The 24,370-nt window shown below is 44.0% G+C and overlaps 1 protein-coding gene across 2 annotated transcripts in view; it reads left to right on the forward strand.

The window, feature by feature from the left end:
• UTP15 (UTP15 small subunit processome component) overlaps nt 1-22,848 on the forward strand; it is a 32,695-nt gene extending 9,847 nt beyond the window's left edge. Inside the window, exons 1-13 of one of the 2 annotated variants that reach the window (XM_056539871.1) lie at nt 35-172; nt 3,376-3,523; nt 4,410-4,502; nt 5,202-5,386; nt 6,718-6,896; nt 9,076-9,201; nt 11,280-11,415; nt 12,559-12,643; nt 12,859-13,011; nt 13,130-13,231; nt 14,701-14,834; nt 20,170-20,228; nt 22,050-22,847. In XM_056539871.1, the coding sequence (XP_056395846.1) occupies nt 3,434-3,523; nt 4,410-4,502; nt 5,202-5,386; nt 6,718-6,896; nt 9,076-9,201; nt 11,280-11,415; nt 12,559-12,643; nt 12,859-13,011; nt 13,130-13,231; nt 14,701-14,834; nt 20,170-20,228; nt 22,050-22,282 (1,575 nt within the window). In that variant the 5' untranslated portion in view covers nt 35-172; nt 3,376-3,433 and the 3' untranslated portion in view covers nt 22,283-22,847. Of the gene's footprint in view, nt 1-34; nt 173-3,375; nt 3,524-4,409; nt 4,503-5,201; nt 5,387-6,717; nt 6,897-9,075; nt 9,202-11,279; nt 11,416-12,558; nt 12,644-12,858; nt 13,012-13,129; nt 13,232-14,700; nt 14,835-20,169; nt 20,229-22,049 lie in introns of those variants that run through there. The other variant, XM_056539880.1, reaches the window with a different exon arrangement.
• Nucleotides 22,849-24,370: the final 1,522 nt, after the last annotated feature.

Here is a 24,370-nt window from a genome sequence, read left to right on the forward strand (position 1 = left end):
CAGCCCCCCGGGCAGTGAGTGACGTGTAAACAATCGCGCCGTTCCCGGAAGTACGTCATGAGGCAAGATGGCCGCTCACATGGGTGATTCCGGCAGCGTGACTCCCCGGCGGTGAGACGAGTAGGCTGCTGTGTCGGGGTATGTGAGCGAAGTCCCTGCGGCTCGTGTGCAGGTATGAAACCCGGAGCGTTGTTGTGAATGCGAATACATTGTAGTGTAGTCCCGGTCCTAGTATCTCAGCCAAATTCTGTAATAACGCCGGTGTTGCGTCCTGGTCACACGATGCGGCTTCTGTATGGTCGGCCCTGAAGCTGTCATAAGATCGGACTTCTGTGCTTCTATGATGAGTGGGTTACAGTTCTTCCTGTACACACGATCTCTACATATGGGAAGTTCCTATTCACATTGAGCGGCTTTTACATTGGGTCAATGCAGAAAGTGAACTACATGTAGACTACTGCAGTGATGCCTAACCTGAGGCTGTCCAGCTGTTGCAAAACTACAACTCCCAGCATGCCCTGACAGCCGTAGGCTGTCAGGGCATGCTGGGGGTTGTAGTTTTGCCACAGCTGGGGAGTCATAGATTAGGAGATCACTGAAGAGGAGATCCTGAACATCGGGGCCTCCAAACCTTTCCTCCCAAACAGGGATTGTGGGTAAAGGCCTCGGCCGGCATTCATTCACATGTTGTGGTTTTGCAGCAATTACAGATGCAGTAAAGTACATCGTTTTCATGTGCTTTACCCAAACCGTAGTAATTCTTGGCAAAACCAGGGATGTGATTTGGGGCGTTTCTCGGCCACAAGGCAATAATTACTACAGCACAATCGCAGCGTGTGAACGAACCCTTGGGGTGCGCTGACCTGCCATGTGACAGCTTCTACAGTGAAAACTTTTTGAGAAGACCGCCAGAAGAAACCGCAGTAAGAAGTTGTCTTCTACGGGGGGTGGTCTTCTCAAAGATGGCCGCTATGCATAATGTACGGTGGCCTGAAAATAGGATTTACACAATCTGTTCTAGCTAAGAGGGGTCAAGAAAAGACAGTGAAACCATCCCAAAAGACCACTCCCTTACCTAGAACAGACTGTGTAAAGCTCTGCATTCACATCTCGGTTCTATACTACGTGTGCCAGATCCAGCTGGGGGAGGGACAAAATACCCCTCCCCCAAACTACCGGCTGGTGGAGGGGTATACTACGGTTTTAGGTCCGGTCACAAAACTGGATACGGGTCAAAAATGATACGGGTCACCGTTCGACTCCGGTCGGCTCATTAAAGTGAATGGAGTTAAGCGCTGGTCCGGCTGGGGTACGGGAGAGCCCGGTTTGCTCCTCCCCCAGCCGGATCCGGCACCCGTAGTGTAAAACTGACATGTGAATGCAGCCAAAGTCCGATTTTCACTCCACCGTACGTTATGGACTGCATGAGGATCAAGGTTTACGTAAGTTAGTAGCAGGTCACTTATTTACTGAGGAGTGTCTTCAGATATGCTTTTAAACTCAAGATAGGCGAGGGTCTGATAGCTGGGACCCCTGTCCTTCTAGTGAATGGGATGCCAGAACATTGCTGAGTCAGGTGACGGTAATATTTAGAAGCTCCCCCCTGGCACTGAGGGGACCATTGACCTCTGTTCTTTGAGTAATATGACAGTACCATGTTAAAAGCCGCCAGGCATTTCGCTACAACCCATATAGTAGCCAACATATACGGAAATTACTGGAGAACAGTCGTCGGCTGATGCCTGTCACTACCATGACCAGTGTTCGCCTGATCGGCTGTTCCCTGTGTCGAGATTCGGGACAGGGCACAGGCTTCAGCAGCATTATTTTTCTTGTTTAATTTTAAGCCAGTCTGAGCCCTTTTAAAGTTTTTCTATGGTTGGACAACCTCTTTATTCCCAACTCAAGACGTTATATTCTATTTTTAGGATGGAGGGTAACAAGCTGGTCAGTCTGACCACTATGAGCCCAATGGTAAAGAGAATGGAGGAATATTGTCCTCTGAGTGAATAGAGCACAGCGCACATACCGGATCATTGCTCCATCCATTGTCTATGGGGCGCCTAAACATTGCTGAGCTCGTTTAGGTAGGGGGTGGGGGGAGGGGTTCTTCTAATCCTGTGATTGGTGCTTGTCACAGTGGTCGAACCCACAATGATCACCTTGTCACAGTATATAGCAGTGATCTTCAACCTGCGGACCTCCAGATGTTGCAAAACTACAACTCCCAGCATGCCCGGACAGCCGTTGGCTGTCCGGGCATGCTGGGAATTGTAGTTTTGCAACATCTGGAGGTCCGCAGGTTGAAGACCACTGGTATATAGGAATAAGCTTTTGGGGTTGGCTGTACACCTTTTAAGTGAGTTAGGAAAGGGCTTGGCCTGGCTTATCCCATATCTTGTCTAAACTTTATTACTTTCTTGTGTACATTTTTCTCTGCATGTAAATAGACTCCTACATATGGCTCGGCTGTAGAGTATTAGGTTTTTTGTAATAAAATTCCATGTACAGACTACAGCAGAGTGCAACACAGTTTATTGGTGTACAAAATCCCATTCACACTCTGCAAAAAAAAAGTCATGTAAGGGATAAAACCCTGTGCAATACATGCCAGCTTTGGATGTGGCTGCAAACCAGAAGCAAAGCAGAAATTTGCACATATACTGAAACCTCTCCAAAAGAACACTCTCCTATCCAGACCAGGCTTCATGTGACAGGTTTTTAATCCACCATGCCTAATGCATTGTGACCATTTTATTTATTTATTAATTTATTTATTTTTTAGGAACACCACCCTAAAGACAACCACTTTTAATGCAATTTTGGGTCCTCTTTTAAAGGGTACCTCTCATCAAATAAACTTTTGATATATTTTAGATTAATGAATGTTGAATAACTTTCCAATAGCATGTTAATGAAAAATATGCTTCTTTCTATTGTATTTTTCCTGATCAGTCCTGTCAGCAAGCATTTCTGACTCATGCTGGAGTCCTAAACACTCAGAGCTGCCAGCCTGCTTTGTTCACAGCCAAACAGGCTGTGAACAAAGCAGGCTGGCAGCTCTGAGTGTTCTCCTTTGTGAACAGAGCAGACTGGCAGCTCGTAGTGTTTAGGACTCCAGCATGAGTCTGAAATGCTTGCTGCCAGGACTGGTAGGGAGACCCCTAGTGGTCATTTCTTCAAAGTGGAAAATTAATTAGAAAGAAGCATATTTTTTAATAACATGCAATTGTAAAGTTATTCTGCATACATTAATCTATAATATATCAAAAGTTTTTTTTGATGAGAGGTACCCTTTAAAAGAGGATTCCCTGTTATTTTCTAGGCTAACATTTTGTTGCTATTCTTTTTGACTTTATTCTCTTAATGTTTTAGGTGTTTGGGGGCAATAAACAGTAGGACTGTTACCTTGCTGATACCTTGAGAAGAGAAGATGACTTCATACAAGCCTGTCTCCATCCCTGCCTACCCTAAGCTTGGGGAGAAGATCACTCAGGATACGCTGTACTGGAAGCGTTACAAGGTAACTTAGAGGAGATGGTTTATTTGGTAGATGTCTCCTCATGGGATTGTGTGTACAGTATCTGAATGTGTGTTGGAATATTTGCTCTTGACACAATGCAATTACCTGTGCTTCCTGCAATCTTCTAACCTGACTTGAAGTGTTACAATCATTTAAAAAAGAAAATACTTATAGGGAGATGTGTGCTCTTCAGGACAGCCCTCTATATAACTGCAGTTCTGTCCCCACATGCACAGATATCAATGTGCAATATTCAGCCTCCATCGGCATTATTATTCTTATAGTGATAGTGGGACCTAAAAGTAAAGTGTGCATCTCCGTATGGGAGTGGATGTGTGTATTAGAACTGGAACATTTTATATACCAATTCATATCAATTTCTTCATGCAATTGTCATTTAATCAGATCTGTGATACCCTAGCCAACATGCTGGGCTTTAAATGTGACATAGCAGAGCTGAAGTTGTCCTGACAGAAGATGCACAGGACAAATTCAGCTCTGCTGCACCAGATTCATAGCTGTGAACCATGCACGGCCTCCACATTATTGTTATTTATTATTATATAATGTTTCTTTTTTTTTTTTTAATTTTTTTTTTTTAAGTACTTTACACACATTTTTCTTCCCTCCATGGTGTACGGCTGTTAATCTGAGGGAGAAATGCAGCTCTGCTACAACCAGATTTTTTTGCTGTTTACTGTGGATGGAAATTGTTTGAAGCAAGCTGCCTGAAAAATGGCTACTATCATAATACTAATGTTTTTCATTATTTTATATTCAACATATATTTATTATTCTATACACTTCTCTGACCTTGTTTATATTAACTGACATTTTCTGCATTTTTTATTTTTATTTATTTATTTATTTTTTTGTCTTTTATTAGACTCCGGTGCAAATTAAAGAATTTGGCGCTGTAACAAAAATTGACTTTTCACCTGTACAGCCATTCAACTATGCAGTCACAGCGTCTACCAGGGTGAGTAAGTAGCTAACTTTGTGTATTGAACAAGGAATAAGGATTTTGTCAATTTTTTATTTTGCAATAAGTTATTAGTACTCAAAAGCTGTCTTGCACCATACCGATCTGATCCATTCATGTACTGAAGCCATGTGGGTTTCCTTGTAATGTCAATATAACCCAAGAGAACTATGGCTCATTGAGTAGATTCAGCCACACACTGACTTTACATTTATCCTTGAGCTTGTATATACAGGTAATCTCCTCCTTCCTGACTCCTCTATAATGTACTAACAGCTGTCTACCCAATTTCCATCATACTTTTACATTCATTATCTATAGAATATACACAAGATATTTTACCTCGGTACATTTAGGACATATGTCAGACATCACCAAGCAGATACCATCAGCTGCATGAAGGAGCAGGAGCCATGTGCACAGATTTCTTTGAGATTTGCAGAAAGGCAAAGTGTAGGGGACCCCGATATAATTTAATAATAAATTCTAACCTTTATCCCAGAGATTTGGGGAGATATTTTAAGCTTCCACCTGTATTTGCAGGGGCTGTAGGTCTGGCAAACGTTTGATCGTCCGTCAGCCTGATATTGATGACATGTCCTGACCATAGGCTACACATTTTAGCCCAGAAAACCCCTTTAACCCTCTTCTGGTTTATTGATTGATTGTTTTTTTTTTTTTTGTTGTTTCCTTCAGATCAACATCTATGGCAAATATTCTCAGGAACCAATAAAAACCTTTTCTCGCTTTAAAGATACAGCATATTGTGGAACACACAGAGGCGATGGGAAGCTGCTTGCTGCCGGCTGTGAAGACAGTGTAGTGCAGCTCTTTGATATCAGCGGAAAGGCTGCTTTGAGGCAATTCATTGGACATAGCAAGTAAGTGTTTTATGGTAATAGCAGTTTACAGCTGTGGTCCCCAGCCAGTGACTCAAGAACCATATGGGACTCCCTCTACTGCTAGCAACCTTAAATTCGGTACTCTGCCCCTAGACATCTTATCTCCTATCCAAAGGATAGGTGATGAGATGTCTGACTGCAGGGGTCCTGCCGCTGGGGACCCCTGCGAGCTCTCCTGCAGCACCCGAGTCAACAGCTGTACGGAGCGAAGTTTGCTTCGTGGCTGATGACTCGCGATACAGGGGCCGGAGTATCGTGACGTCACGGCTACGCCCTTCATGACGTCACACCTGCCCACTCAATCCAAGTCTATCGGAGGGGGCCGGATGTCACGATACATCGACCCCTGTATCACGAGTCATCAGCCACGGAGCAAACTTCGCTCTGCACATCTGATGACTCGGGTGCTGCATGTGAGATCGGGGGGGGGGGGGGGGGGGGTTCCCAGTGGCGGGATCCCCACGATCAGACATCTCATCACCTATCCTTTGGATAGAAGATAACATGTCTAGGGGCGGAGTATCCCTTTAAATACTATTGTGCACTTTCAGTATCATAGTATTTTTTGATCAGATCTTTATTAAACATTTTAACAGGCTTTATAACTATAAACCAAACGGAAATGATGCAGTTGTCATAAATAACACAGTATTAAACCTTTACACTTTAGCAGTGTTTTCCAACCAGTGTGTCTCCAACTGTTGCAAAACTACAACTCCCAGCATGCCCGGGCAGCCAATGGCGGTCCTGGCATGCTGGGAGTTGTGGTTTTGCAACAGCTTGAGGCACACTGGTTGGTAAACACTGCTATAGTAAAATGTATACATTGCAGAAATTATCACTAGAGGAAGGCATTTTAATAAAAGCAACCGCACACCACCTGATCATTTCAGATTATGTCCTTTACAATTTTATTAATAACCCATGAATCTTCGGACTCCAAAAACTAGAAGAACAAAAACAGTCAGGTAACGACTGACTGGATGTTGTCTAATTAAAATAATAAACTGGGAGGGGGGAATCATATTAATTGTATAATAAGGCACCATTTACATCCTATATTAGGGCTCCAATATGTTTTGTAGTTTGCATATAAATAGCTTTGTAAAACGGACTAGAAGTATTCACTAGTAGGCTCTGTTTGGGTTATTAAAGTACTTCAAATCAATAGTATCTGAACTAGTGTTGTTTGATGGGAAAGTTCTGAAAAAAATATTTTGTAGTGAAGTTTACTACTTGGTAATATAATGCTCTTTAGATCCATGTCCGCTGTAATGCTACAATACAGTATCTCTCTTGTGTTTTCTTAGAGCGGTGCATTTTGTGGATTTCACTGCAGATAAGTTTCGGATTGTGTCAGGCTCAGATGACTATGCATCCAAAATCTGGGACATTCCAAATGGGACCGAAATCTCTTCCTACAAAGAGCATACGGACTACGTGCGCTGCGGCTGTACAAGCAAGCTCAGTGACGATCTCTTTGTTACAGGTACATGAACTTTCTCCACTATTGTATCCCCTCATCATAGTAGAGGTTTGTAGGTCTGCTGTCTACCTCCTTAAAGGAAAACTGTCAAATATCTTCTCCCGCACTATCCACAGTACTGGTGGATAGTGCGGGAGACGCTGACTTAAATGAGCCCTACCTTACCCGGATCCGCCTGGCTGTTCACCCGCAATTGTAGTTTTATTCTATGTGTATATCTTGCTGTAACTGGCACGGGCGGGGCTTCTGCACTGACGTCAGCGGCGCTTATGAATATTCATCCCCCTCCCTCCAGTTAGGAGCAGCGAAGGGAGGGAGAACTGGAGGGAGGGGGGATGAATATTCATAAGCGGCGCTGACGTTGGTGCAGAAGCCCCGCCTGTGCCAGTTACAGCAAGTTATACACATAGAATAAAACCACAATTGCGGGCGAACGGCCAGGCAGATCCGGGTAAGGTAGGGCTCATTTTAATCAGCGTCTTTCGCACTATCCAAGAGTACTGTGGATAGTGCGGGAGAAAATATGAATGTTTTCCTTTAAAGGGGTTATCAAGGAATAGCAAAAAAGCTGATTTTTCAGAAACACCACCACCCCTGTCCTCAGGTTATGTTTGTTATTAAAATGTGGCTTCATACACTTCAATAGAACTGAGCTTGCAGTACAGCACACAACCTGAGAACAGGTTTGGTGGTGCTGTTTGAAAAAAAATTGCAGATTTTTTTTCTTTTTATAAAAATCGTTCTTTGATGACATAATCATGTTCTATGTTGCTGGTCTTCCTCCCTGAATCTTGAATGCAGTTGTTGCACACTCAGTCCAGTATATCTGAATGTGATTGCTTCAGGGTTCCTTCATTAAAGGGGTATGCCGGTGGAAAACCTTATTTATCAACTGGAGCCAGAAAGTTAAACAGATTTGTAAATTACTTTTATTAAAAAAAAATCTTAATCCTTCCAGTACTTATTAGCTGCTGAATACTACAGAGGACATTCTTTTCATTTTGGACCACAGTGCTCTCTACTGACATATCTGTCCATTTTAAGAACTGTCCAGAGTAGGAGAAAATCCCATATTTTTGGTTCTGGTTCCTAAAATGGACAGAGATGTCCACAGAAAGCACTGTGCTCGTGATGTCAGCAGAGAGTTCTGTGTTCAAAAAAGAAAATAATTTCCTTTGTAGTATGTCTAAAGGGACATTTAAACCACCCCTGGTGGCCCAATGGGTATCGGCATGATCGTGGGGGAGGGCGATCCACTGTGGAGGTAGCCGTAGGGCTTACCTCACATCCTGTGCTGGCTGCAGCTCTGACATTGATGAAGCCTGGCAGGACCAGGCTTTATCAATCGAGTGCAGAGCACACAGATCAATGTGATTCTATGAAACCACATTGATCTGTATGAGGAATCTAATGATAAGGGGACTAAAAGTGAAAAAAAAGTTGAGTAAAAAGTTAAAAAAAGACACATTAACCCCTTCCATATTAAAAGTTTGAATCACCCCCCCCCCCCTTTTCCCAAATTCCATATAAAAAAAATATGTAAACGTAATAAAAATATATGTGGTATCGCCGCATTTTCTGGTTTCGCCATGAATTTTGTGGTAAAATTGATTTCATTATAAAATACAATTGGTGGTGCAAAAAAAGCCCTCATATGGGTCTGTGTGTGCAAAATTTAAAGTGTTATGATTTTAGAAGGTGATGAGGGAAAAATGAAAGTGCAAGAAAAAAAACGTGTCTTTAAGGGGTTAATATACAGCGATTGTCACAGTTGCTATCAACATTATGAATGCAACACCCTTTACCGGACTCATGAAAGATCTGCTGCCTCTGACCTACATTGACTGAAAGGCCATTCACAGATAATTTCCCCCCCCCCCCCCCACCCGTTCTGTGCTTTCGGACAGCGATAATACAAGCACAGTTTAGTGTGTGGATTTTGGCTGTAGTGCTCTCACAATTCTGCTTCACAAGGTTCTCATCACCATGTGATCCTATATAGGTCTGAGAATCATAGAAGGTCCAGGAATTCAACCCATTACAGATATGTGAAAACAACCTGGTTCTTAGTGGTTTGTACATAAATTAGGAGATTTTTATTTAGTTTTATTTTTTAGTTTTTTTTTGTATTTTGGGTTGTTGTATTTCCTACAATTTATAGTTAACTGTTGTTGTATTACAGGCTCCTATGATCATACTGTAAAGGTTTTTGATGCTCGCACAGAACACAGCGTGATGACCATGGAGCATGAACATCCGGTGGAGAGTGTCCTCCTTTTCCCTTCAGGGGGGCTTCTTGTCTCTGCAGGTATGGAGGTCACTTCCCATGTGGTGGAAGTGCTTTGTAACAAGAAAGAAAGCTTATGGGCAAATTGTAACTGGAATAATAATCATTGATCAGCTCAGTAGTTAACAGTGCAGGACATGTCAAACATTGTTCATTTTATTTTTTTACGCTTTTAATGTTTGCTATGGTGTTTTATTGTAAAAAGCGACTTTTTACAGCCACTCGATAAGTTAAACCTTTGACTTCAGCTTGCCCCATTTACACCAGCTAAATGACAGCTTAGCTCTTCCTGTGCGTGTATAGGGGAAGCCATCACTCAGTCATTCTAAGCAGCAAGGGAAGGTGCACTTCCATGCACACTCAGTAAGGTTGGCCAAAATTGACTCTGGGTGATACAATCAAAGATAATACAGTCATGGCCGTAAATGTTGGCACCCCTGAAATTTTTCAAGAAAATGAAGTAACACATGTTTTGCTATAAACATGTTTATTCCCTTTGTGTGTATCTGAACTAAACCAAAAAAAGAGGGGAAAAAACAAATTGGACATAATGTCACACCAAACTCTAAAAATGGGCTGGACAAAATGATTGGCACCCTTTCAAAATTGTGGATAAATAAGGTTGTTTCAAGCATGTGATGCTCCTTTAAACTCACCTGGGGCATGTAACAGGTGTGGGCAATATAAAAATCACACCTGAAAGCAGATAAAAAGGAGAGAAGTTCACTAAGTCTTTGCAATTTGTGTCTGTGTGTGCCACACTAAGCATGGACAACAGAAAGAGAAGAGAACTGTCTGAGGACTTGAGAAACAAAATTGTGGAAAAATATCAACAATCTCAAGGTTACAAGTCCATCTTCAGAGATCTAGATTTGCCTTTGTCCCCAGTGCGCAACACTATCAAGAAGTTTGCAACCCATGGCACTGTAGCGAATCTCCCTGGGCGTGGACAGACAAGAAAAATTGATGAAAGGTGTCAATGCAGGATAGTCCGGATGGTGGATAAGCAGCCCCAAACAAGTTCCAAAGATATTCAAGCTGGTCCTGCAGGCTCAGGGAGCATCAGTGTCAGCACGAACTATCCGTCGACATTTAAATGAAATGAAACGCTATGGCAGGAGACCCAGGAGGACCCCACTGCTGCCAAAATGAACTTGAGTAAGCCAAAATCCTTCTGGGAAAAACGTCATGTGGACAGATGAGACCAAGATAGAGCTTTTTGGTAAAGCACATTATTCTACTGTTTACCGAAAATGGAATGAGGCCTACAAGGAAAAGAACACAGTACCTACAGTGAAATATGGTGGAGGTTCAATCATGTTTTGGGGTTGTTTTGCTGCCTCTGGCACTGGGTGCCTTGAATGTGTGCAAGGCATCATGAAATCTGAGGATTACCAACTGATTTTGGGTCACACTGTAAAGCCCAGTGTCAGAAAGCTGGGTTTGCGTCCGAGATCTTGGGTCTTCCAGCAATGACCCCAAACATATGTCAAAAAGCACCCAGAAATAGATGGCAACAAAGTGCTGGAGAATTCTGAAGTGGCCAGCAATGAGTCCAGATCAAAATCCCATTGAACATCTGTGGAGAGATCTTAAAATTGCTGTTAGGAAAAGGCGCCCTTCCAATAAGAGGAGTGTGTGTATGTATATATAATGATGTTTGAATGAATTTTTAAAGCTTATAAAACGCTTTATTTCCTATTTTTCCTTTCCCCACTTACAGACATACTTGCATGTATTACACTTTGTAAAGCCATGCTTTGAATGCTCCCTGTCTGTTTTGCTATTCTGTTACTTACTGAATCTAAATGATCTCATGCCCAGCATGTGAAACACAATTCCTTCAGAAACAGGGAGGGAGGAGTAAGAGTAGGGATTAGTGGGGAAATGAGAATGTGAAATCCAGTGCATTAGGAAGGAAAAAAAGGAGAGAGAACCATGTGATTACCGGCAGGAGTAGAACACCTGGCCATAGCCTTTTCACTGCAATATACTGACCCACAGAGGCATTTTAGTTACAGACACTACGTTAATGACTTTTCTTACTGCTTGTAAACTTTTGCATCTATTTTTTTCCCCTTTATCCTCTCCTTCTTTAGGTGGTAGATATGTGAAAATTTGGGACCTACTGAAGGGAGGGCAGCTATTGGTGTCCTTAAAAAATCATCACAAAACAGTAACTAGTCTGTGCCTTAGTAGCTCTGGTCAGAGGCTGCTGTCTGGATCACTAGACAGGTAGGTTTCATCGTTAAAAAGTCTGAAGGACACGCAGATATGAGATGTTACTGTACAAAGTCTGTGTTCCTGTCATAGAGTAGGACAGATTACAAAAAACACATGCAGATCTCCACGTTATGGCTGAAATGGTATTTGGCACCCAAAAATTCCACGTGAGGTCCGCTATGCTCTGCTTATGTCACAGTCGCTAGTCCTTTTGATTGACAGACATGGCTCCACTGCCCATGGCCGCCTGATATAGTTTTACCATGTATGTGCTGTCAACGTTTACTAAATTACAAAATGAGCTGCCGTGATGTTAGCAGAGAAAGGCAAAGAATAGTGGAACTTGCCCCCACCTCTCTGGCCAAACCCACTGATTTTGGTGGAAAATCTTAAAGGGTACCTTTCATCAAAAAAACTTTTGATATATTATAGATTAATGTATGCAGAATAACTTTCCAATAGCACTTTGTTATTAAAAAAATATGCTTTTCTATTAAATTTTCCACTTTGAAAAAAAAATGACCACTAGAGGTCTCCCTACCAGTCTCTGCCTCAAGCCCTTTTTATAGATTTCACACTCATGCTGGAGTCCTAAATCTCAGACTGCAGCCAGGACACAGACAAGCTCAGCTGTATCTTCTCCTCTCTGTTTAGAACTGCATGTGCAGAGAGAAGAAAGATTGGAGCTCCGATAGTAAAATGAATTGGTGCATGCAATAAGGCAGAGTCAGGAGTATGCCCTGCTGTGCTATGAGCACAGTGCTTGCTCCTGCCTGTCTGATTGACAGTGCTGAGCTTGTCTGTGTCCCGGCCGCTGTCTGAGATTTAGGACTCCAGCATGAGTCTGAAATCTATAAAAAGGCTTGCGGCCAGGACTGGTAGGGAGACACCTAGTGGTCAATTTTTCAAAGTGGAAAATTAAATAGAAAGAAGCATATTTTTTAATAACATGCAATTGGAAAGTTATTCTGCATATATTAATCTATAATTTATCAAGTTTTTTTTTGATGAAAGTAACCCTTTAACATATATGGTAGACTCCTGGCTATTCCCTGCCAGCAGCTTACCCCCACACCCCACCCTAAGTATTCAATATTGAGGGCTTGAAATCACAAAGTAGTAAATCTTTTTTTTTTTTTTTTTTTTTCTTGACAGGCATGTGAAGATCTACAGCACAATGAACTACAAGGTTGTTCATAGTTTTGACTATGCTACCTCAATCCTAAGCCTTGCATTGGCTGTAAGTATAATTTGTATACGTCATTTCTAGGGTCCCTTCTTTACTACTTTGTCATTAGCAGCTACAAGGGTCACACAGATGTCCATACATGCAGCTTATCATAGGTTAGATATGTGATATTTTATAAGGAACCAAGTTGCAAATGTTTTTTAGAAAGGAAACATTATACAGAGCTAATACTGTAAAATTATTGACTGAGCGTTTATTCTTTTCAGCCCGATGATGAGATGATTGTGGTTGGAATGACCAATAGTGTCTTAAGTGTGAAACACCGGAAGCCCGAGGAAAGGAAATCAAATGAACCTGTAGTAAAGAAGCATCCAAGATACCGAATGTTTGTGAAAGGGAAGGACTATATGCCGAAACAGGTAAGGATTAGTAGCCTCCAGGTGTTTGTGTCCGCTGTACACAGAATTCTTTGTTCATCTAGAAGAGTGATGTTTATGAATGGTTTGAGATTTCTGGAATCTCTTTTGTTATCTACAGGATGACTTTATTGTCAGTAAACCAGTAAGACGGCACTTAAGGAAATATGACAAGCTGCTTAGAGGTTTCCAGGTGTCAGCTGCTCTTGATGCTGTACTGGAGGTAAGAGAACACTAGCTTCTACTTGGAATATACTGTATATCTCCTATACTGTGCAAGTGCTTAAAGGGCTACTTTACTGCTCAGCATTTGGAACAAACTGTTCTGAACGCTGGAGCTGGCGCCGGCAGCTTGGGACAGAATAGCCCCGCCCCCTCATGGCAGTAATTTGGTGTTTAGGCACTATGCCACGTGTTTATAAGCGACATACCTTTCAACCAAAATAACCAAATGAACACTTTATTTTGCTTTACAAACCCAATTCCAAATATAGAAGTAGTACATCATAAACTGTCGTAAAATCAGCATGTGGGGGTGCCACATTTGTGTGAAACCATGCCTATAAGAGAAAAAAAATCACCCAAATTTTTGGCACAGACAGTCGCAGATGCTAGGGGATTTAGTGAGAGGTTTGCACCCATATATAACTCCGAGCCTCTGCGCTGCTGGGGGATTTATTTAGACTGGCGTATGAGAATCTGGTTTTGATAGGTCTCCCCAAAGGAAGGCATCATAATTTAGCTGCTTCTGCTAGTGCCCAGGCTGCAGAGCACATGTCCAAACCACGATAAATACTAGTTATGCAATATCACTAAAACATCACATAGCCTTGCAGTGGATACTGCAAAATTACACAAAAATTTTTAGTAGAGAGTCCAGAAAGTCATGAACCAAAGCTATATATTTATGAAAGGGGTACCCCGCTGCTCAGCATTTGGAACAATCTGTTCCGACCGCTGCAGCCGGAAGCTCGTGACGGCATAGCCCCACTCCCTCATGACGTCGCACCCCGCCCCCTCAATGCAAGTCTATGGGAGGGGGTGTGAAAGCTCTCTACTAAAACATTTTGTGTAATTTTGCTGTATCCACTGCAAGGCTAGGTGGTGATTCAGTGATATTGCATAACTAGTATTTATTGTGGTTTGGACGTGTGGTGTGCAGCCTGGGCACTAGCAGAAGCAGCTAAATTATGATGCCTTCCTTTGGCGAGACTTATTAAAACCAGCTTCTCATACGTCAGTCTAAATAAATACCCCAGCAGCGCAGAGGCTCGTTGGAGTTATGTAAATTACTAAATCCCCTAGCATCTGCGACTGTCTGTGCCAAAAATGTGGGTGCTTTTTTTTTTCTCTTATAGGCATGGTTTAACACAAATGTGGCACCCCCATGTGCTGATTTTACGACAGTTTATGCTGTACAACTTCTATATTTGGAATTGGGTTTGTAAAGCAAAAAAGTGTTCATTTGGTTATTTTGGTTGAAAGGTATGTCACTTATAGACACGTGGCATAGTGCCTAAACACCAAATTACTGCCATACATGAGTATCTGGTGGGGGAGTACTGTACATCTCAGAGATGCCGGACTATCCCCAAACTTTTACTAATTTCCGTGTAGCTTCCCGGCATATAATCATGGCCTCCCAAGTTATGGCTGTAGACACTGCTAATTTATTATGTGACTTTGTTTTAGACTTCAATTACAGCATCAACCCCAGAAGTGACTGTGGCAGTGATGAATGAAATAGATCGAAGAGGAACCCTTAAAAATGCCCTAGCGGGGAGAGATGAGAAACAGCTCAGTGTGATACTCATCTTCCTCATGAAGTAAGTAGACTGCGTCATGCTGTGTACTATTTATGGTTAATGTGTTCATTAGGGTTTATAGTAATATACAGTAAAACCTCTGTGAAATGACCACCCAAAATTGCACACAAAAGTGATCTTTTAGGGGCATTGGCCCTCATTTACTATTGCAAACCCATGTCGCATTGCGCCAGAAATTGTCTGCGCCAGCATTTGCGCCGGAACTGAAAAAAACGTGACTAACTCTCCATTTTGCTAAGAAAACCCGAAAAAGGGGAGTGGACGCCGGGGAAAGGGGGTGTGGCCTCCAAAAAAGGGGTGTGTTCCTGACATTTTCACAAAAACCCAACATATTTACTAAGGTTTCCACATAAAATGTGGTGGATTTCAGCTGATGAAAACCAGACAGACAGATCAGAGCATGTGTAAAAAAAAAAAAAAAAAAAGCTAAGTGTAGGGAAAATGGAAAATGTAGGGAAACCTTAGTAAATACCATGGAAAATAAATTGTAGGGAATTAAAACCCACAAAGAAACCTACACAACACTCTTAGTAAATGAGGGCCATTGTCTTCTCAAAGAATGCATAATAAATGTGGAACTCAATGGCCCTCATTTACTATTCTAAACCAGACTTGTTTTGTCTGGTTTTTTTGTCGCATCTTTGTCTGCGCCATGTCGCAGACATCGTGCGCCAGTCTGCGGCACGATGCAACATTTTTTTCCCGACTGACCCGATATGGATTCTACCAAACCCCAAAAAGGGGCGTAACCCGAAATTTCTGAGCTTTCCCACGTATTTATAAAGGTTTCCAACCCAAATTTGTTGAATTGTTGTGGATTTTTTCCCGACAACTCAGAGGAGTTGGAAACCAAAACCAACAAAACCCACGTGCGACAAACACGATGCAACATAATAAATACCAGGGGAAAAAAGCAGTCGGGTAAGAAAGCAACATAGACTTACAACCCGATTTTCTAAGTAAATGAGGGCCAATCTGTCTCAAAAAAATCTGGATAAAGGATTTTTTTCGGTCGCTCTTCATTGGGGGACACCTATACTGATGGGTATATGCTCTTGCCACTAGGAGGCACTGACACTAGGAAAATAAAGCGCCTGGAGGTTGTTCCCTGGGTCCCGGTCTCCCACTGCCCCTGCTCGCTTCACTATATTAGCCTGGTATGATGGAGTGTGGCCATAAGCTGGTTGAAGTCGCCTGCGTGAGTATTAGAAGATGGAGTCCAGGAAGCTAGATAGTGATCTTAATAATCTCCTACACCTCTAGGTCGCCCTTCAGGACATGGTGTCCGAAGAAGTGACCTGACGTGTCCTTTTCAGGGCGACGGATGCAATCCAGGGCTCCTCTGCCTCCCCTGATCTCCCAGGGTGACGGGGATTCTATCCACTGGGCTGCCACATGCCTGGCAATGTTTTCTCGTACCTTTCTGCATTGGGTGGACTCTGGATGAGGGTTCCTGCAAAGTGCACAGGGATGATGCCATTCAGCCAGATGTTCGTCTGCATGGTCTCTTGCACCACGAGGTCGCCCATCGAATCACCCGCCCTCCAGTACCCCACTTTCTGTGGGAGGGTTCGGATGAGTGAACCTGTGCGTTAAGGAATCTGGTCAGCCAGACTTGATTTACTGCTACATCGGGTCAACTACCATACACTTCCCACTCTGACAGAAGTGCAGGTAACCCCATGTTGCTCCATGGGCCTTATACAATGCACCATATACTGGTTCGCAGGGTTCCCTACTTTACCAGGTCCCTCTCTGCATGCCTGCTGCTCTCACGGCTGGTAACCCACTTTCAATGTGTGGTTCTGAATGTGGGCCCTGGCGTGGCCATTGCCCCTATGCCATATAGCCAGGCTGTCTGCATGGTTTTTGATCCACCAGGTCACCTCCCCCTTTCCTTCTGCTCCTATGACAGCATCCCGGTCACTTACTTTCCATGTGAAATTTCACCAAGTGTGTCTCGAGGGGTTCATTAAACCTGTTATACCAATCAGACTTCCTTCATCTCTTGCATCTGCGACAGCAGTCCTGGTGTGGGGCATTATTAAGAGATGCGGTGCGGGCGTTTCCTACAGGTTCCATGGCTTTTCACGGCAATGGCAGCACTCTGTTCCCCTTTCTAAGAGTGCCACGTTGGTCTGCTAGGGGCATGTTTTTGCCACACCATTGGGTGCTGAGCCTTTCTTGCATACTCCTGGACTTTGGATGCCTGCGATTCCTTTTGTGTCTGCAGTCTTGCTTCCTCACTACTATCGTGAGGTATCCAGGTTTGTGTCGGCACGTGTAGTGCCCATCTTCCCTTCTATCGGTGGGGTGTGCCTCGGACCTTCCTGTAATCTTGTTTCCACAGGTCTGGGGTGGTTGAGCACATCTGTTCTGGCATGGGGCCTGGTGGGGTGTCAGACAGTTCAGCGTCCCCCCCCCTTATGCCTTCAGGTATCTTCCTGGATTCCTGTGCAGGGTGGCCCAGGCTCCTGCTCGGTTGGCTTACACACAACCAGATAGGCTCTGTTGGCACCTGTGTGTGCGCGTGTGTGTGTGTGTGCGCGCGCGCGTGCGTGCGTGCGCGCGTGCGTGCGTGCGCGCGAGAGAGAGAGTCTTCCATGCATCCAGGATTCCAATCCCTCTGGGGACACAAATTGGCTCCTCGATATGTTCTCGCAGAGTTCCTTGGGGCTACGTCGACCCAGCACTTTGTCCGTTGCCGCAGGGCGGCATGTCCCTTCTCCTTCAGTACTGGTGCACTTTGACAATCCCCCTTCAATGGGGGCTTGGCATGGTCAGTGCCTGTGTTTTATTTAGACTTCCCCTTGTTATCCCCTTCACTAGGGGGACTATTTCGCTGGTTGCTTTCTACTACTCAGATGGAGCAATCTATCTCTTCCCACTTTATAGGTGGGATATCTGGCTGGGCCCTTGTTTTTTGCTGAGAGCCTTTTGCTTTCTCTGCCTGTGTGCTTACTGCCCACTATTGCAGCCTGGCTCTCTTCCTGTTTATTGGTTATCTACTGCTGCTCAGGCAGCCTTGGTACTCTCCTCTGTTGGAGGGGTTTCTGGTACCATGTGTGGCCCGACAACAGCTGGTCTAGCCACTCTGTCGTTTGGGTCCTGCCATTGCTCTCCATTCCCCCCCTCGGCACAATCTCCCTGGTAGGGTGTGTTCCTCCTTCCCTTTGATGGGGTCAGTTGCGCTACACTGACACCACAGTCTTCTAGACTAACCTTCCTGTGCCCAAAGGCTGGGAGTCCCAGCCGGGTTCCCTTTTGTTCCCCCTCCGTTCCCATCCTGATGGGTTGCTGCTTTGGAGTGCTCTGGTCCGCTGGGGCCCAGGACCGGTTGGTCTCCTCCTTGTCTTGAACACTATCCTAGGATCCTGTGGAGTACCTTCTTTTCTAAGTCTGCCCTCCTGGTTCTTTGGGCCTTAGTGACGGTTGGGGTCTCGGGCATGTGTAGTGGTCCTGCCCAGACTTCTCTGCGATACCATTTATGGGGCGGTATTTCTGTACCGCTCTTCTTCTGTCACGGCACGGATGTTTGTTACCTGGAGCGTTTGGCAGATGTTGTGTTTCCTTACCCTTCAAGTGTAAATCTTCTACGAGACTCGGGAACCTCAAATTCCCATGTTGGCCGCTCCGATGTTCCAGGATACTCCTTTTCAGGGTCTTCCGCTCCTTCCGTGTCCGTCTTCCAGGTGACTCGGGAATCTCCAGCTCCCATGTCTGTCACTCCGGTGTTCCGGGATGCCCCTTTTCTGGACATTCTGCTCCTTCTTGGCCATTGTTCCCTTCCATCTTCTCCTTCGGGGTCCATGTTCTCTCGAGATGGAGGGCGTTCGTGTTGTCCGGATTACACCAGTTGAGCTATGTCCTCCCAGGTGCTTGCGGCGGGCTCCTGGATAGGGGTTTTGAGTCTGCAGGTGTTCCGATCTTCGATGTTCCGCTACAGGCCTCTCTAGAGCCGTTTTTCCTCTTTCTTTTTCCGGTGAGTTTCGGGCCTCCACCTCCTGTGCTCGCCTTCTGCTCAGACATTGCTCTCCCGGGCTTCTTCCTCTATTCTTTTATCGGTTGACTCTGGATGGGGTTTTTTTGTTGTTCCGTTTTCCATTTTTGTTTCCCAGCTGGGCTAGCCCTCTGTCTGGTTCTGTGTTCCTTTTAGAGTTGATTCCTACATCCTTCTGGGATGGTTCCGGCCCCTCTGGCTTCCTAGTCGACTTTTTTTATTGTCTGTCTACGAGGACCTTAGGTTTAGAGTCTCTTTGCGAAGGACGATCACTTCCTTTTGGCATCCCAGTCCATCTCCATGGACAGGGGATCTTCCGAGAGCTCTGTTTCTGGGTCTCGGTTTTCTCTGACGTGGGGTCTCGTCCGCAGACCTTACGGTCGAGTGGGTTCAGTCTCGGGACTGATTCCCTTTCTCTGGTGACTGTTATTCCCACCCTAGGGGACTGCTTTAGTACGTCCCATCAGTATAGGTGTCCCCAAATGAAGAGCGACAGAATAGGAGATTTTTATACTACCTAACATCTTTCTTGTAGCCTTCATTGGGGGACACCGCACCCATTTCTTCACTTTTTGTCTGGATACTCCTTTCTGGTTCTTGGGGTTTTAAGGATTCTTTTCTAGGGTCCTTCGAACATATTTCTTTGTTGACTTCTCCTACTGCTTTGTGACAAAACTGATAACCTCACTTCCAGTGGGCGGGTATATCCTGCCAGGGAGCAGACGACTTTTTTTTCCTAGTGGCAAGAGCATATACCCATCAGTATAGGTGTCCCCCCAATAAAGGCTACGAGAGAGATTTTACGGTGAGTACAAAAATCTCCTATTTTTTTTTTTCTCAAAGAGGTGGTCTTTTGGAGAGGTTTCTTATCTGTATATCTACAAATGTATATATACCATTCCTTTTGATAGAGGTTGTGCAGGGTTAAAAAATGGCTGCTTTAGTTCAAAAACACTGCCACATCTGTCCACGATTTGTGTGTTTCACTTCTAAGCTCAACTGCAGCACCAGATACAACCCATGGGCAGGTGTGGCACAATTTCTGGAAGAGATACGCCATGTTTTTCTAATCCTGGACAATCTGTTTTGAAGCTCCACACCAGTCCAGTAAATCTGGTGAGTTGCCGAATACTCAAAGACTCAAGTTGCTTCTTTTGTCTCATAGCCTGTATAATGATGAACACCATCCTTCTATATTTTACACATAAAAAGTAGACTAAATATACATTTGATCTGTCATATATTATATAAAATACATTAATACCTTCTGCTAAAGAAGGCAGTTCTATTTAATTAACATAATATAATGAATAACCTCTTTTATTTTTACATCAGGCACATGGTGGATCCTCGATTTGCCCCAATATTATTAAGTGTAGCAGAAAAAGTTATAGGTAAGTATGGCAAATTAGACCTGAGGTTCTGCTTGCAGCTAACACTATTGTCTCTTCCAACCTTTAAATAATCCCATTGCGCTTATGTAGTCATGGTTCACACTTATGTTAAGACTTTCTTGATATAGAAATCAGAATAGCAATGTATGAGCTTTTTGGCAGTATTACTCAGGTAGACCTATGCCCCATCTAATAGATCAGTGTTTGTCTAAGATTTTCGATTGTCGGGCAGCCTTTTATTTTAATCATTGTCACCCGCGCATCATCTACAGTATTACATGGGGAGATGTGTAGCCAATGAAAGATGATTTTTATTAAAACTTAAATGGATACTCTCATTAAAACTAATTGTTTCTATTGCAAGCCTTATCGTAAATAAAAAAATCTTTCTAATGTAATTAGTAAAAAAAAAATGAAGTTTTATTTGTGCAGAGCAAATCCCCCCCCCCCATATCTCTTGCACAGACTTTGGAGTCCAAAATCAGGAAATGCTGAGGGGACTGTGTCCAGCCTTATTCAATCATAGCTCATCTCACACTGAACTGCTCTGGGCTGTGTGTAGCAGAGTGAGGGAGGAAGTTTTCCCCTGTATGGCTTCAGATGATGTCACGCCTGCTGGGTAACGCCCCTTCCCAGTCTGTGAATCTGACTGAGCAGAAAATTCAGAGCAATATCAAGGTAGAAGACTAAAAATAATAAAAATAAAGGCAGGGGGTGGTTTATCATGATGGAGGCAGTGAACTGGGAGGATTATAACATTTAACAAGATCATGAGAGGTACTCTTTAAAAGATATAGACAGCTGATAGTGAGCATTTACTTGGCTGATTGCTGGGCCTATTACACAGCGCCATAGCATCCTGTTCAGCCGATAGTTCCCCCATGTAATAGGGCCTAAAATTATGAAAACATTCAACCAGGAACATGGTTGTTGGCACAGTCCTCTATAACTAGGTGTATGATGCAAAGTTATTTAAAACATTTTATTTTATAAATACCGGTATATAATAAACATTTTTATGGGAAACTTTTTCTAATTTTGCAATAGGAGTTCCCCATTTGGTACATTTATGCATATGTGGTGCTACACTATTTTATAAAGCTCCAATAAAAGTCAAATAAAGACTATCTTTTTTTCTGACACATCCCCTGAGTCCCATTTGCACAGTTTTGCTCCTCAATATTAATCTCCTTGATAAGTGAGTGGTGAGAACTCGGATCCAAGGGGGCAGTGTCAGAGAGGTAGATAGTCTTCAGACACACCTCCAGTACAGTTAAGAGTTAATTTGCATATTACCAGATTGTGCTATATCTTGGGAATGGCTTAATTGGGGTAAGGAATGTACAGTTTTACTCGGGATCACCCACAACCATCTGTATCCTCGGCTGGGATCCTCTTCCTGAAAGTGACCATGATATTGCATGCAGGTTGCTTGAAAATGGTTCTGTTGTAGAATTGAAACGTTACTGAATAAACTCCACCTTTGTTTTCACAATACTGGAGTGCTGCGCTATTTTACATTTATCTAAGTAAATCGTAATCGGGTTTGTAACGCTGGCAGTCACTTTTCTTCATTTTTGGTCTAAGTATTGCTGAGATATATATAGAGAGATATAGAGATATATTACATACTGTAATGGGTATTCTTTTAAAAAACCCTTCCTGCTGGTTAGCCCCTTTAAGTTTTTGGAATTAAATGATAATTTTTTTTGGTTCTCAGGAAGCTAAAGATCTGCATGGCTAGGTTGTCCCTATACATTTTCTTGAACGTGTTGAATTATTATTTTTTTTTTTATTTGTATTCCTTTGTTTTCTTTTAAGACATATATGCTTCTGTCATAAACCAGTCGCCTGTAGTGGATAAATTATTTCTGAGGCTCCAAGACACCCTGGAGAAAGAGATCAGTTACCAGGAAGAACTCCTAGAAGTTTTGGGGATGATGGACACTCTCTTTGCCACTATGGCCAGCAAAAAAAACAGTGTCTCCAGAGAGACCAAACCAACGAGTATTCCAGAAGAAAAGAACTTGACGGCTTTAAAATCTCCCTTGTGATCCAGCCGTTACCAGTGGACGTATATTTTTTTTATACCACTTTTTAATATATTTTATATGGGATGGATTGACTCAAAGCAGGGGTTTTAATCCCATCTAGCCAGTTTCATAATTCTGAGGGTCGAGCAGTCGCTGCCTTTTAAAGAACGTGTTGGAGGCGACTTTTATTTTTACATGAACTATATTTGTCAGTTGAATACAGGTAAAGGTCCTTGCCCACCATACAGTTCCCTGTCTGTTTTTGTCTTGTCTTGTTTTTGCAGAATTGGCAGAGCATGGTTCCATCATCTGTATGACTGGTAGCTTGGCACTGCCACATGAGTTGCTTTTCCTTGTTTGGATATAATATACATTACAGCATACTGGGACACAATAAAATGACATACCCTTTCCCAGGTTAATCCATAAATAAATCTTTGTGGGTAGGACAAAGGACATTTCCAGGCTAGAAGTCTGAATGCTGCAAACATGAATAACGAATAATTTTTGGAGCGGTAAACATCCAAAGTTCTACGTTTAAGGATTGGTTACTGTGTGATGCTGAAGGGATGTATAATATTACATATACCGTATATACTCGAGTATAAGCCGACCCGAGTATAAGCCGAGACCCCTAATTTCAACCCAAAATCCCAGGAAAAGTTATTGACTCGAGTATAAGCCTAGGGTGGCAAATACCTCATCCCCCCCTGTCATCATCCAGACCCGTCATTAACATCCTCATCATCATCCCCTTGTCATCATCCCACACATCCCCCTTCATCATCCCCTTATCATCCCACACATCCCCCCTTCATCATCCCCTTATCATCCCACACATCCCCCCTTCATCATCCCCTTGTCATCATCCCACACATCCCCCCTTCATCATCCCCTTATCATCCCGCACATCCCCCCTTCATCATCCCCTTATCATCCCGCACATCCCCCCTTCATCATCCCCTTATCATCCCGCACATCCCCCCTTCATCATCCCCTTATCATCCCGCACATCCCCCCTTCATCATCCCCTTGTAATCATCCCACACCCCCCCTTCATCATCCACACCCCCCTTCATCATCCCCACACCCCCCCCCCCCCCTTCATCATCCTCTTCTCATCATTCGCCCTCAGTGGTCTTCAACCTGCGGACCTCCAGAGGTTTCAAAACTACAACTCCCAGCAAGCCCGGGCAGCCATCGGCTGTCCGGGCTTGCTGGGAGTTGTAGTTTTGAAACCTCCGGAGGTCCGCAGGTTGAAGACCACTGCGGCCTTCAACATCATCCAGCCCCCTCTCACCCCCTTTAGTTCTGAGTACTCACCTCCGCTCGGCGCTGGTCCGGTCCTGCAGGGCTGTCCGGTGAGGAGGTGGTCCGGTGAGGAGGTGGTCCGGGCTGCTATCTTCACCGGGGGCGCCTCTTCTCCGCGCTTCCGGCCCGGAATAGAGGCGTTGCCTTGACAATGACGCAGAAGTACGTTGGCAATGAACGCACCTCTGCGTCGTTGTCATGGCAACGTGACTATTCTGAGGCCGGGCCCGAAGCGCTTAGAAGAGGCGCCCCCGGTGAAGATAGCAGCCCGGAACCACTATGCCACCGGACCACCTCCTCTCCGGACAGCCCTGCAGGACCGGACCAGCGCCGAGCGGAGGTGAGTACTCAGAACTTAAGGGGGTGAGAGGGGGCTGGATGATGTTGAAGGCCGCAGTGGTCTTCAACCTGCGGACCTCCGGAGGTTTCAAAACTACAACTCCCAGCAAGCCCGGACAGCCGATGGCTGCCCGGGCTTGCTGGGAGTTGTAGTTTTGAAACCTCTGGAGGTCCGCAGGTTGAAGACCACTGCGGGTGGGGGAGTTCACTCGAGTATAAGCCGAGGGGGGTGTTTTCAGCACGAAAAATCGTGCTGAAAAACTCTGCTTATACTCGAGTATATACGGTAAAAGTTATCAGGCACTTCTATCTTAGTCTTAAAACATTGCACAAAAGATAGTCGGTGTCTCAGGGGGCTCTTGGTGTCTATTCAAATTTATTGAGAATTCCCTGTGATAATTTTTTTGCGCATGTTCTTCTAAAACACTTTGTTGGGGGTGATGCTGAATAAATAAGAAT

The sequence above is a fragment of the Hyla sarda genome, chromosome 1 (assembly GCF_029499605.1).
Source record: "Hyla sarda isolate aHylSar1 chromosome 1, aHylSar1.hap1, whole genome shotgun sequence".
NCBI classification, from domain to species: Eukaryota; Metazoa; Chordata; class Amphibia; order Anura; family Hylidae; genus Hyla; species Hyla sarda.